The sequence below is a fragment of the Mustela lutreola genome, chromosome 1, assembly GCF_030435805.1.
Source record: "Mustela lutreola isolate mMusLut2 chromosome 1, mMusLut2.pri, whole genome shotgun sequence".
Taxonomy (NCBI): Eukaryota; Metazoa; Chordata; class Mammalia; order Carnivora; family Mustelidae; genus Mustela; species Mustela lutreola.
In genome coordinates this window covers 24621952-24636826 of record NC_081290.1, presented here as the reverse complement: position 1 = coordinate 24636826, position 14875 = coordinate 24621952, and the positions used below count along the sequence as shown (strand labels likewise).

The 14875-nt window shown below is 48.6% G+C and overlaps 1 protein-coding gene across 4 annotated transcripts in view; it reads left to right on the top strand.

Moving 5' to 3' along the window:
- The first annotated feature begins 276 nt into the window (after positions 1-276).
- KIT (KIT proto-oncogene, receptor tyrosine kinase) overlaps positions 277-14875 on the top strand; it is an 87111-nt gene continuing 72512 nt past the window's right edge. For all 4 annotated transcript variants that reach the window (XM_059161159.1, XM_059161140.1, XM_059161149.1 and 1 more), the window contains exon 1: positions 277-522. In XM_059161159.1, the coding sequence (XP_059017142.1) occupies positions 456-522 (67 nt within the window). In that variant the 5' untranslated portion in view covers positions 277-455. The remainder of the gene's footprint in view (positions 523-14875) is intronic.

Sequence of the window (14875 nt, the reverse complement as noted above, 5' to 3'; positions counted from 1 at the left end):
CCAGGTGGCGGGCCCGTGCCCTAATGTGCGCTGGGTGCCGGGCTTCACAAAGCGCGCGGGCTGCACCCCCCCTGGTCTGGGAACCGCCTCGGGCCCCCGACCACATCACAGGGGAGGCGGAGAGGTAGAGAGATGAAGGAGCTCGGGGGTCAGGAGCAGGCGGCGAGGGCCAGCACGCCCTCCTCCTCCCCGCCGGCTCAGCCCCCGGGGATTAGCACGTCGAAGGAGCAGAGGCCAGACGCCGCCAGGAGGGAGCGAGACCCGGGAGCGAGAGAGGGAGGGGAGGCGAGGAGGGGCGCGGAGAAGGGGCGTGGTCAGAGCGCAGGGGGAGGGCGTGGGAGGAGGGGCCGCTGCTCGGCGCTCGCGGCTCTGGGGGCTTGGCTTTGCCGCGCTCGGTGCACTTGGGCGAGAGCAGGAACGTGGAACGGAGCTCCGATCCCAGCGCAGCCACCGCGATGAGAGGCGCCCGCGGCGCCTGGGATTTTCTCGGCGTCCTGCTCCTCCTGTTCCGCGTCCAGACAGGTGGGGAGCGCCGCGGGTCCCCGGGGCCGCGCCCCCCGCCCCGTTGTAGCCCGTGCCCCCGAGGGCTCGAACCCGCAGGGGTGGGGGGGGGTGGTTCGTCGGCTGAGGTGACGGCCCCTCAGTGCCCGTGCTTTTCAGGCTCCGGGAAGGTTCGAGGCGTTCCCGGGACTCTCCTGCGTCCTGCCTCGCTCACCTGCGCGGGGAGCCCCTGCCGCGGTGGCGAGAGCGCTGAGCCGGGGGTCTTGAGGGAAGGAGGGCAGCGAGGGGGCTCAGCAGCGGGCGAGGTGCGGCCGCCGGCTGCAGGCTGCGTGCGAGTTCGGGGCTGCTTTTGTGTAGAGGGTACGGGGGGGCCGAGGCGGGCGGGTCCTGGGTCCGCACCCAGCGCGTTATCTCCGCGGTGCGAGGCGCGGCCGCCGCTTCCTTTTGTTAAAAGTTGCGCGTGTGTGACCAGCGCACTGGACGAGCCGCCCGCAGGTTCCTAGCCGCGCCGAGGGCAAAGTTGGAGAGCCTTTCCGTCGCTCTGCGGCTGCCGCTTTCCAAACCGCGGGCGCTCTTTGTGGCCCAGAGCTGGGGACCGACCCTCTGCCGCCTCTCCTCGCGGCGTCCCCGGGTCCCCCGCTTAGGCATTTTGCCCGGGGAGCGCGCGGCGTGCGGCTCTGGGGCCGGACCCCGCGAACCTAGAGGTGGAGGCTACGGAGACAACTTGGGCAGGGCGTGTGGAAAGCAGCCGCTAGGTTGCAGACTTTTTGCCGTTGTAAATCCCACGCCAGAGACTCGCCCCTTTCCGCCGGTGTGCCGTTTCTTTCCTGCCACGCGCCTCCGAGCGGCTGGTGGCTGCGTTTGCCGCCAGCTCCCGGGGGAGGCAGGGACCGTGCGCCCGGACGCTCAGGTCCTCCACCCGGCCGCCTCCCGCGCCCCGCCGGGATGCCCGGACTGGCTGGCGGGGCTCTGCAAGCCGCTCGAATCGGTGTCTGCGACCTGTAATTTCGGGTCCCCGTTTTTCTTTGGGAATTTTGAGATTTGCAACACCCTTCCCCCACGTGATAGCCACACTATTTAAGGCCCGCCTGGGGCGGGGGTGGGAGATGGAGTGGAACTTTTCTGTGAATCTTCCTTGGATCTTGAAGCTGTCGTGAAAATCCGGTTCTGTCTGCGCGGGAACTTGGGTCTGAAGGTGGGGGAGGAGGAGGATTTGCGGGCTCCTGGAAGCTCTCGGTCAGATTCCTGCCTCTTCTTTTTTTTTTTTTTTTTTTTTTTTTTTCCTTTCCCTGGGTGTCGCTGGTGCGCGAGCGAGAACAGGTCGCCCGGCTAAGCCGTGAAACCCTGCTCTCTCCCAGGTCATTTTTTGAAAAACCTTTAAGGCTATCCCGGTGATGCAAAAACAGAAAGTGGGTGTGAACTGGGATTTGAGGGCTAAACGAGGAAGCATCGCTGTGAACGGTCGTGGTACTCCATTGACCACTGGTCCCATTTCCCATAAAGTCTCAAGGTGCAGCCTCCCTACTCCCGGGGCTGGAAAAGGCATTGTGAGGGCTTGCCTGTGGAGGAAGGGAGGCCTCGCACCTGGATCTGGACCTTGAGAGGTGGTGGTGGCGGTGGGGAGGGAGGAGGGAATGGTCCTGAGTGAGTGCCCGGATTCCGGGGCAGATTTGACCGTTCAAGCTTCAGATGACATATTTCGTCCTTACCTCTTTGTGCCTTGAAATGAAGGCACAAATGCCTTGGCATTTTTCATTTCACTTAAGGTATGTGTACGGACCCAAATAGGGCGCTGGCACGACAGACCACACAGAATAGTTACCTTTCAAAAAATTAAATGAATCCGTTGCTTCCTTCTTCCTCGTGTAATTATTCTTGCTCCATCCAGTAGATTTCGGGCAGAGGGAATTTTAAGGTCTGGCTCCTGGGGGGCAGTGTGGTATAGTGACAGAGCCTTGAGCTTCCCTTCTGGTTCTCCTTTTCCAGCATTTATTAGCCGTGTGCCCTTGGCAGGTCATTTAAATTCTGGAGATCCCACTTTCCTCAAGAGGATGGTGAACCATCTTTTGGGCCCCAAATTCTCCTCTGGACAGTGTTCTGAGAGTAGATTGCAATTTTCTGAATTCTTTTCCTGATTCCTTTCGATCTCCTTGAAATTCCTCTGCCTCTCCTGGTCACAGGGTCCACTCGTGGTATGCTGCTGGTCAGCCTCTGGCTAAAGCAGGAAATTGTGGTTTATTCTGCTCCCTCCAGGATCTAAGCACGTTTGCCCAGTTTCCCTTTGAATTCGCTCAAGGAGGCGCCAATTCTGTAGGACTCTCCATCACCACTCCCCTCAGCATTTATGACTCCTGTGCCCAGTGAGGTGAACCTGAAGGAAATAGTGAATCATACTTTTCCCCCTTGTTCCTGCAGGTGTGAGGTCGAAGTCATACCCAGCAGCTGGCCCTGGGACATTTTGGATCTTACCCTGTTGGGAATAATACGATGATCTCGTAAAGTCCAGGAAAGTCATTTAGCCCCATGCTGGTCTTCCCACTCATCCACAGATTTTTTTTTCCTTAGGACTTGATAAATTATGTATGCTGTGTTATTGCAACACATTTTCTGATACGCCTTAAATTTCGCTTTGTGTGTTGTACATAGTTGTTCTTTATTCGGAACTGGGCCAGGTCCATGCTGGGTGGTTGGGGGGGGGGTGGTGCTTTATACTTGGTATTTCTCATCCTTCCAACAAACCCTGGCAGGGTGGGGGTAGTACTCTTGCCATCCCTACCATTTCATAGCTGGAGAAACTAGCTGAGGATTAGTCAGTTACCAAATTAATCCTTGGTGAAGCCTGACATTAGCCCCACATATATGCCCAACTGTGTATCCATTCACATGCCTTAACAGAGTCAGGTGTGTGATTCATTGGAAACTATACAATGAACACATATTTATATGTCAGGGTATTGTTGGAGGTTCTGGGACTACAGGATGGTCAAGGTCATTACCTTCCAAAATTTGTTTTTTTGTTTTTGTTTTTTTTTTAAAAAGACAAAAACAAAAAACAATCTCCAGAATTGCCTGTCTTAGGATGTCTGAGGTAGTGTTCTCAGTTTGAAGAGAAGTATTCATTGGGAAGGGGAGTCCTTAAATTCTGCTTCCCTGGGGAGTGTGTAGGCAATGGACCGTGGGCAAGAAGGCTGTAGGTTTTAGCTGTCCCATTCCAAAGGCCCTCAGAAATGAGGATAAGCTGTCTTCTAAGGTGATGGTGGAAATCAGTTGATCTTTTTTTCCCATCTCCCACTCCAGAAAATTAAAAAAAAAATGCTCTCAGCATTATTACATACTTGTGGCATACTTGTGTAAGAGCAGACCCCCAAGGAATGAGTTAATACTGCTGGTCATTTAGGGACAGATGTTGTGGTGATGAATTTTGCTGCTGTTGTTGACGGCTGCTAGAAGTTACCCTTAGGATTTTGACTCATTTCCTCAAGTCTTTCCCCCCCAGCTGATTAAAGAAGGACACCAGGAAATGAGCCGAGGTCTCCAAGCGGAATTCTTTTTTTTTTTTTTTTTTTTTTTAAAGATTTTATTTATTTATTTGACAGAGAGAAATTACAAGTACACTGAGAGGCAGGCAGAGAGAGAGAGAAGGAAGCAGGCTCCCTGCCGAGCAGAGAGCCCGATGTGGGACTCGATCCCAGGACCCTGAGATCATGACCCGAGCCGAAGGCAGCGGCTTAACCCACTGAGCCACCCAGGCGCCCTCCAAGCGGAATTCTTGAAGCTGGCCTTACGGGACGGGAACCCCTTAAAGGCAGTGGTCAAGGCCACAGCCGCCTTTGCTCCAGAATGCATTTAGTTGACCGGTCAGTGGACAGGCTGGGACAGGGAAGGGCTTTATTTTGCCGCATTCGTGTGTGGTTGACTTTCAGAATAAGGGATTGAAAGACATGGGAAAGGATCTTAAATGTGCAATATTTTATAGGTGGCTTCTGTAACTTGAATGCGTAGTGCATGAGTTCGAAACTGGAGGGAAGAGTGCCTCCCCGGGAGTAAGCGGAGGTACAAGTGTGAGTCGAGGGCCAATCTTTGTTGAAAGGGAGGGTCTTGGAGGAAGTCTGGCCTAGTCCCTCTGATTTTGGACGTTTGACGCCAGAGACCGCTCATCCTTTGACTCTAAAGTAGAGAAGGGTTACTGGCTGATAGCCCATCTATGCATTTGTTGTCCTCCCCCACCCCCCAGCTCCCAGCCCCATGCTTTTTAAGAAAACATCCAGGCCGTACTAAAAATCTGGAGAATTATGTCAAGATCTCGATTTGTCTGTTCTCTTGAAGAACTGAGAACTCTGTCCCTTTCGATGGACCTGTGGTGTTTAGGAGGCCCTAAGAAATCACGCTCTCTAGCTGACCCTTAAACGTGTAGACATTTAGCCTTAGGCCCTGGTGATTGTAGATGGGACTACACAGGTACCTGGTGGACAGAGCACAGGCCCAAGGAGGGAGACAGCCTTGTGTCAGTCTGCTGACTTTGTGGCTGAACCCGCTGGGGCCTTGGAGCAAGTCGCTTGCCCTGCTGAGTTTACTTTTTCCGTCTTAGTTTCAGCTGTGTGACTTTGGAAAATTCCTTAACCATTCTGTGCCATCCTGTGCCAGTAAATGTGTTTCTACCTGGAGAGTTTTTAGAATGGTGCTGCCTGGCACGCTTTCTAGTACAAGCTCCGTACAAGTCAGTCATGATTATTATCTGTAAAATAGGGATTCTTGTTATGCTTAGCATGGAAATCAGGCCCACTCTAATATGGTCGGTTGTCCTGCAAATCAGAAAGATTTTTTTTTTTTAAAGATTTTTATTTATTTATTTGACAGACAGAGATCACAAGTAGGCAGAGAGGCAGGCAGAGAGAGAGAGAGGAGGAAGCAGACTCCTGGCTGAACAGAGAGCCCGATGCGGGGCAGGACCTGGAATCATGACCTGAACTGAAGGCAGAGGCTTTAACCCACTGAGCCACCCAGGCGCCCCCAGAAAGAGATTTTTGTACAGATGACCTGGCCCAGGGTCTGGGATGGGTACCTGATGAGCGAGTGAGCTCTGTGAGTATGTAGAATGTGACTTTTGCTTTGCCACCACCTTTGCGTGCAGGTATCAGTAAGGGCTAACATGATGGCTTTTAACGTGAACTAAACTTTCATTTTTGTTGTGCGTTTCAGATAGCTTTTGACCTAACAGTTGGGAATCACTGCTCCGAGACAAAACAGATCTTGGACCTTCCCCCTTCCCCCAGAAAGACAAATAACCCAGCTCATTTCTCCAGGGCAAACAGTCACGTAGGACTCCGCCATTCATCTTACGCTTTAGCTTTTATGCTTACATTTTGGTTTATGCACACTTTGTGCCTCCATTTCTGACAGCTAGGTTTTCAACACTTGCAAGCTTTAAGCTAAATTGTTATCCAGGATGAAGGGCGTCAGAGGTAAGACCTTGGGCTCTGAAAGGGACAACCTGGATTTTTACCCAGTTTTGACCCCTTGCCAGCTGTCCGCTCTGGGAGAAAACTCGTCCTCCGTGGAAGCTTCAGTTCTCCATGTGTGACCCAGGGATGGTGGCATGGGCTCCCAAAAGGAGTAAATGAAATGATCCACGTAATGTCCCTATCATGGTGTCCCTCACAGGGACAGCATGGGGACTGCACAACAGGGCGATTTTATGTTCCTCTTTTAGCTTTGTCTCTTAGGAAAAAAAAAATTGGAAATGGATTAAAATCAGATTATATAGAGTGGTGGGTATTTGTTTTTTAGTAGTACTATGAAATGTATACATTTAATGTCCAGTTTTTTTTTTTTTTTTTCTTAAATCTACTGTTAGTGGCAGTGCATTGTTCTCTCCCTGGTTCTTTATTTCACCGTATTTTTGCACATTTCGGTGAATACAGATTTCTGGATGAAAGTTGAGGAGGGAAAAATGGCCCTTTTCTCAAGGTCGCCCAGTAAGAGTAGCACACATAGAGTCTAGGAATCCTATTACCTTGGAAAGTGGCATCGATGTCACCATAAGAGTGAGGGCCTTTTCGCCTTTTCTGTGACTGCCTTCCCTTGGAGTGAGGGACCAGGCTGACCATGGCCATTGCCCCAGGCTAGGCACACAAAGGGGCTTGGTATATATGAACGTCTCCTGTTCTCTAGGACTTGTACAGCGCTTTGAACATAGTAAATGCTCAGTAAACATTTCAGAAAGAGTTGAAGGAAAATCTGTCAATCCCCAGGCCTTGGTCCTTGCCAGCACTGCAGGTGTTGGGATTTCAGAGGAGAGGAATTTATGTCTTTGTGGGCAGATGATAGAGATCAGAGATTAGTAGAGGTGTCCAGGTGGAAGATAATATTTAAGGCTAATTTCTGTGCATTAGAGGGTAGAGGGTCTCCAGTAGAGGCTTCCTTTGGAAGCAAGCTGTGGGAACAGAGGATAAGACTTAAGATCTTGTTGGAGGATTGTCGGGTCTTTCAGGTGGTGTGATGGTTGCAGTGGGTAGGGAATTGGAAGGGAAGAGGCTGGAGAGGTGGGGTCTTTGATTAGCCTCAGGGAACATTGGAGGGGAGGGCATATCTAGTGTTGAGTTTGGTCCAGATTCTGAAAAGAGCTTGGAGGTCAGGAGTAAGGTGAACTCCACCCAGGAATGGCTCTCTGGGATTTGCTGACTAAGCCCAGGTGGCTCACTCCCCCATTCCAATCCAGTCCCCAACCTGCCCCGAAAACTTGGACTCCCCCTTGCTGTGGGTAACCAAGACTGGGGGAGGAGTGTATGCATGCACGTGTGTGTTTACATTTCAGTAAAATATACATAACATTTACTATCTTAATCATTTTGAGGTGTACAGTTCAGAAGTGTTAAGAACACTCACATTGTCGTGCAACCCATCTGCAGGACACTTTCCGTCTTGCGAAAGGAACTCTGAGCCCATTAAACACTCACTCCCTATTCGCCCTCCCCCAGCCCCTGGCAACCATCATGCTCTTTTCTGTATTTATGAATTTGACTACTCTAGGGACTTCATAGAAATGGAATCCTTGAGTATTTGTCCTTGTGACTGGCTTGTTTCGCTTCGCATAACGTCTTCAGGGTTCATCCATGTTGTAACATATGTTAGAATTTCTTTCCTTTTTAAGGAGGGAAATGTATGGCTGTGTGTATGTGTGTATGCATATGCATATGCACATGTGTTAATTTATACCATATTTTGTTTATCCGTTCATCCATCAATGGACACTGCCTGGGTTGCTTCCCCCTTTTGGTGGTTCTGAATAATGCTGCTGTGAACACGGCTGTGCAGATATCTGCGGGAGAGTTTCCCAGGGGCCTTGTTTAGGACGGGTCAGGCTCATGGCCGAGCTGTGTGTTGATGGGGAGCTGGGCAGAGGGGCGCTCAGACTCTCCATGGCGCCTGGGTAAAGGGATGAGGGCCTGGGTGTGAGGGTACGTGCTCTAGAAAGAAGGGAGAACACATGGGAGACAGGAAGATAAAGGTGGTCGACTTCATTCACTTGGCAAATTCACAGGCATCGTGGGTGTATCAGGCTTGGGTGAGATTGACGGGAAGAGGGGCGCGGAGTTCCCGCAGGCCTGCGTAACTGGGAAGACTGGTGGTACTGTGAAGTAAATGGAAAATAAAGCCAGAGCAGGAGCCCACCGTTGGAGGGGAGGAATAGGGTATCAGTCTCTGTTGTGGTTATTTATTGACTGTTTATGGGTTGCGTTTATTTGAAACTCAATTTTGCAGACATGATGGTAGATACAAATGAGATTCTTCATAGGGTCAGGTCCATATAAGGGCAAAGCTACACCCCAGAAGTCACCAGAACGTGGCCATGTGATATCAGCGGTAGGCTGTGGGGATTTTAAGAATTGTGGGTTGTTGATCAGTCATAAAATGAAAAGTAAATTTTCGTGAAAAGGAAGATAATTCTGCATTTATTCTCTGCATTAAGCCATTTTAAAGGGTGTTCATTGGCTTTCTCAGAGAACAGAATGGGCATTGTGGGTGTGACGGAGGACAGAGTTGATGAAAGCTTTGGCAAATAGGCCCTTTGCAGGCAACATGAAGAAATTGGATTTATTAAGCTGGAGAAGATAAGGTGAGGAAATTTTAGGGAATGACAGTCTCCAAATATTTGTAATATGTGAGTGAGGAATGGGACAAAATGAGAATAGTTTAAATTGCCCCAGAAGAAAATTGAGTTTTTTTTTTGGTTTTTTTTTTTTTTTTTTTAGGGAAAATTCTTTGATTGGAGGCTTGGAAAATACTTTATTGCATTCCCAGAACTAGTCGGTAGGGTCTTTGCTGCAAGTATGAGGAAAGCCAAATATTTTCATTTTGAATGGTTAGGTCCTGCTTACCTCAGCTGGTCTGCTGACCCTTTAAGGGCTTGTCTGAAACCTTTTCTAAATAAAATACCTAGCCATTTTCCCTTCTCCCCTGCCTGGGTTTTGGGCAGAGTGTTTCTCTAAATTCTTGTTCGACTCTAACACGATTCGCCAGTTTTGGGCTGTACTGAAAATAGCCAGTAAAGAACCCACAGCTTAAACATGGATTATTGATGTGCTGGGGGGCCGGGGTTTCCAACCACAAAATGGATGATCTCGGTGTGATCACTTAAGGTGAGGGCCAAGGTGAGAGACACAAAAGGAGTTTCAAGGTCTTGAGGCATGTGTCCTTGATCATAATTAATCCTAAGGACGATCGTGCCCTGGCATCCCCCAACTGGCTCATGATTTCGTGAGAATGCCAGCCGCGCCCCACGTGGGCGGAGAAATCTGTTCAGGGTGAAGGAAGTCCTTTTCCCTTGATGGCTCTGGTGGATTGGTGGACTGTTCGCTCTGTGGCTTACCCACCACGCTGACTTCCTTTCCCACCTGCCTCTTCCCTTTGGTCACTTCGCACATACCAGATCAGCCCGCCTTCCAGTAGGGGAAGGTGGTGGAAATGAGATTGCAGTCCAACAGCTTCTAGTTGATGACGCCGCCTCACTTGTCCTGTTGGAAATGTGGGATGATGTCTGGGAGGTGATCCCAGGCTGGGAGGCTGGGAGCTACGGGAAGATAAGGGCTGGGGTCAGTGCTCATGTAATAGGATTTGTAATAAGATTTAAATAACAGTCCTGATCCAGAAGCCAAGATGCATATTCATTACCATTGGATTAGAGGAATAGGCATCATTTCTGGAGGAGAGAGGCTGATGCAGAGGAAGAACTGGGGCCCGAGTTAAATCTCGGTTCAGGAGTTGGGTAAAGGTGCGAATCTGAAAGGAAAGGGTTTCCATTAGCCAGAAGACTCCCATGGAAAGAATTTTTTTTTTTCAATATTTTATTTATTTATTTATTTGACAGAGATCACAAGTAGGCAGAGAGGCAGGCAGAGAGAGAGGAAGGGAAGCAGGCTACCTGCTGAGCAGAGAGCTGATTCGGTGCTCGATCCCAGGACCCTGGGATTGTGACCTGAGCCATAGGTAGAGGCTTAACCCACTGAGCCACCCAGGTGCCCCCCCATGGAAAGAATCTACTGGAAGGGGTGCCTGGGTGGCTCAGTGGGTTAAGCCACTGCCTTCGGCTCAGGTCATGATCTCAGGGTCCTGGGATCGAGTTCTGCATCGGGCTCTCTGCTCAGCAGGGAGCCTGCTTCCTCCTCTCTCTCTCTCTGTCTGCCTCTTTGCCTACTTGTGCTCTCTCTCTGTCAAATAAATAAATAAAATCTTAAAAAAAAAAAAAAAGAATCTACTGGAAGATGAGTTAGGGTAATTTCTTAGGTTTTTTTTTTTTTTTTAATTCGTCAGTAATTGCAGTACTTCCTACGGTGCCATATGTGAGGAGATATTTGTTAAGTGTAATCTGGTCAAGTAGTTACTTACACAGAGAAATTAACTTTAAAAAATGGAAAAGTGCAGATCTCACTTTCACATATATTACACATAACGTATGGACAAGCCAGTCCAGGGCAAGGCCATAGACTCGCACTTCTAGTTGCTGTTAAGTCCAGACTAATTACCCTCCCCCACCTTCCTACCTCCTCACCGCTAGCCAAGATTGCAGATTTCGATGGCTCAACATCATCCAATAGATGATTTTTGGTTCTTATTAGCAGATTTTAAATATTTAGTAAAATGATAATCCAGGCATACGTAGCTGTCTGCATAAATCCATTCATTTTTTAAAAAACAAAACTACTCCCAAAAAACCAGCAACAAGTGAAACCTCCCAACCTTGATAAGAAGCGTCCTGAATGTTTTAGGATATCGTGAGATTTTGCCCTGGATTCACCAGCCCTGCATTAGAGGGCAATGAGAAGGGAATTAGGGGCACTGGTTACTGCTCTCTCCAAAGCAGTGATCCTTGGGTGGGCAGGTGACTCTTTGTGGGAGGAGAAGTCAGTCACTTCAAGAAAAGGTGTGTGGTGGCAGGCAAAACAGGGGAGAGCCTTGTTCCTAACCAAGTGGTAACAAAATAATAGGGAAAATGAAAAGAGTGAGAAACCCTTACTCATTCCTTTTCTTATATCTTTAAGTTCCTGAGGGAGGCAAAATATCTAGCTTCCTTTGGATTTATCCCAGGTGACTCAGGTTATTTCAAAGGGTGTTTATGAAAATTCCTCAAAACAATCCTGGGCTTCCAGTAATTTACATATAGGATGACCTACTTGGGCCGCAGGATTGCTTAGCAGAGGTAGAGCAGGGGAGGTCTTTAGCACAAAGAACTTTGGAAATTATTTGGTGTGTCTTTTTATTGGAAGGAGGTATTTATAGAAATGGATCTAATATAGATTTGGCTTCTGCGGAAAACACTGGTGATTTTAGAAGTGTCAAGGGGGGTGCATTGGCTCTCTGTTACTCTACTTGGCTAGTACTCATTTGGGAGAAAACAAGAACATGTTTAAAAAAATGGAGAATTATTCTACTTCGAAAGACTACGGGTACTTTTAAAGTGACTCGGTTTCGGGGTTTGTAAAATGTCTTAAATGCATTTCCATTCCCATTTTCACGGATTTCTTTTTTAATGGGCAGCGCTGAGCCTGTGTACCTTGGGAAGATCCTCATTTTAAGAAATGGCCTGGGAGAACCACATGGAAGGGTCATTAGGCTTTTTGTCCTCATTAAATTAAACCTAGATTCTTCATTCAGAATACGTCATTTGAATAGCCTCTTGTGGCAATGTTTTTTTCTACTTATCATAGTATCTTCGGGATATTTACTGCAGGCAAATAGTAGACACGTTTCTAGCTCAACCAAAATGCAGCACTTTCGTAAAAAGAACCCCCCCCCTTTGCTTTTTAAAATAAACTAGCATATGTAGAAGGGTTTATGAATTTTTTAGTAGATCTGAATGTGTAGCCTAATTTACATTTCTGCATTTTCAAGGGATATTATTTAAAATGATCACCTTAGCTTGAGAACGACTGCCTTCTGAAGAGAGGCTGGCCAAGGGAGTGGATGCTGGAGGGCAAAGGCGGTGGCCAGTCTGGAGATGAGGACAGCTCAGCCCCAGGTGTAGCTGGCTTCTAGCTTCCTACTGGAAATCTGGAACAGCAGCTCTGGCCATCAGACTGTAATGCTTAAGTCTCACAGCTTCATTGTCTTGGTCCCTCCAAGTGTCTTTTAAACTGACCTTACAGAGCAGGAATTCACAGATTTGTTCATAAATAATTATGAAATCATTGGGGGAGGGGAGTATAGCAGTGAACACACCAAGCAAAAATCTCCGTCATCTTGGGGCTTCTGTTCCAGTGCATTCTTTTTGTCTCATGAGCCCAGGCCCACAAACAGCCCAGAAAGAAAAAGAAGAAAGCCCAGGGTCTCTCATAGAAAGCAGCTTAATTTAGATTCATTTCAGTTCTGCATTAGGGTCAGTTAAGGAAGGAAGCAGAGAAAGGTAAGGTTTCTCAGATGGTCAGTGGGGTCTAGGTTCATGCGGAAGGAGAAGGCAAACCAGATCCGGGCAAGAAGAGAAACAGGGAAGGGGAAAGGGAGGCCGGGGCCGACCCAGTGGGAGCTTTGGAAGATAAGATGTTGGTCCCTTGAGTGCTGTCTGCCCTGGGAAGGGCTGAGCCCCCACTGCTGTCTCAGCTTTTCCCCTTCCCAGTGTGACAGAGGGACAGCAGTCCAGAGTGGTGGGCCACTTGAGCAGGGGTTCCTCGAAGGATCCATCGGGGGGGGGGGGGGTTGAATCAAGTGTGTGTGACACGGGGGAGCGCAGATGGGTGTCTTGGCTTTCCGGACTTCACGGAGCCTTCCCTGTCCCACAGTGCCTCGTCAGTCTGGAGGCTTGGAATCCTTTTTCTCAGAACGTACCAGAATGGTTTTTCACAGCTGAGAGAGATGCTTCAGGGGTCCAGGCTGAGTGCTCTTCAGGATGTCTCCAAGGATTAGAGGGTCTTCACCTTTTTAAATTCATCCTTTCCTTGCTAAAATCAGACTGTCTTGGGTCTAATAATAACTACGCTCCCCTGATGGCACTTTGCATCTGACTCTGGGCCGTTTAGCTGCTGACGGGTTTTCTGAGCATCATGGCCCACTCTCCTGTTACTGTAGGTGGCCGCGTTGGGGGGGTGGGTGACAGCAGGTTGGCTTCATCTGATCTTCTGTGTCTTGGCCCGAGAGTGGCCTTTCCGAGGTCCATGAAACGATAAGCTCTCTAGTTTCAAATCAAGGATACCCCCAAATGAAAATTGACCCTGTTGAACTCCTGAGGACTGGAAAGGTCCTTCTCTGTCAATTCTTGGGCATCGAGTAGGACTGTTTGCTGACTTTGGAATTGTTAGGGTTGATCTTCAGGAATAAATACAAGGTGCAGACGGTCTGGCCGTGGAGAGTGGTACCCCTTTGATTTGTGGCCAAGAAGGCTTGGCCCTGGTGACCACAGCTTAGGTAGAAGGCCTTAAAGATTCCTCAGGGGCTTGGAAGGATGTCAGCTAACAATTTGACCAAATGACCAGCTTTAGGTATACAGGTGTGGGTACCAAAGTAATGATGGACTCAGTTGCTGTAATATACTTGCTCCAGATTTAACAAAAGACTAGTGTTTGTAAATCTGAGAATTCTTGTCCGGTGTGGTCATTGTTGGTTAGTACCGACTCTTTAGGGTGAGAACTTCAAGGCCTAGTTTATTTTTTTTATTTTTATTTTTTTAAAAGTTTTATTTATTTATTTATTTGACAGAGAGAGAGAGAGAGAGAGAGAAGGAGATCACAAGTAGGCAGAGAGGCAGGCAGAGAGAGGGGGAAACAAGCTCCTTGCCGAGCAGAGAGCCCGATGCGGGGCTCGATCCCAGGACCCCGAGACCATGACCGGAGCCAAAGACAGAGGCTTAACCCACTGAGCCACCCAGGCTCCCCTCACGGCCTGGTTTAAATAGACCCTGTTTAAGTTTGCTATCAGTTCATTAGAGAAGGGTTAAAAAAAAAGAAAAAAAGTAGGAGGCCTGAACTTTGAGACTATTCCTTGGGTTGTTTGAAAACCTAGTAGTAGCCATTTTATTTTAAGATGGAGCAGTTGAGGGGCACGTGGGTTCATCTGTTGTTTAGTGTCCAGCTCTTGGTTTCGGCTCAGGGTGGTGAGATCATCCAGTAATCAGGGAATCTGCTTGAGATTCTCTCCCTCTGCACACCCCTCCTCCCTGCCCTCTGTTCCAGCATGCGTGCATGCACGCGCGCACACACACACACACACACACACACTCTCTCTCTTTCTTCTCAAAATAAATAAATATTAAAAGATGAAGCAGTTGAACCTCACATTAACTTTAAATAAATTATAGAGGTGCCTGGGTAGGTCAGTCGGCTAAGTGCCCAGCCCTTGATTTGGGGCTGAGGTCATGATCTCAGGGTCATGAAATCAAGCCTCGCTTCAGAGCCTGCTTAAGATTCTCCTCTCCTTCCCTCAGACCCCCTCCCATATACTTACTTGCTCTCTGTCTCTTAAAAAGATAAACTCTATCTATGGGACTATTACCTATGTCTGAAATGTCCCCATGACTGATGTATTTAGATAAATACATCAGTCATGGGGACATTTCAGACATAGGTAATAGTCCCATGCACCTTCCTATACGCGTCATCCAGCTTCAACAGTGAGATCAACAACCAGACTCCTGCTTTATCTCTGTCCCCTTCATCCCCCTGTTCTTTTGAAGTCTATCTCCTGCCTCGTGGAATTTCATCTCTAGATGTTTTCAGTGTGTAGCTCAAAAATACGATTCCCTTCCCTTGCCCATGTTAATGCCAGTGTCACAGCCTTCTAAGTCCGTATAATTCCACAGTGTTGTTGATTATCCCGTGTTCATATTTTCCCCACTGAAATAGAAGAAATATAAAAATATTTAAATGCACGTGCGCGCACACACACGAAC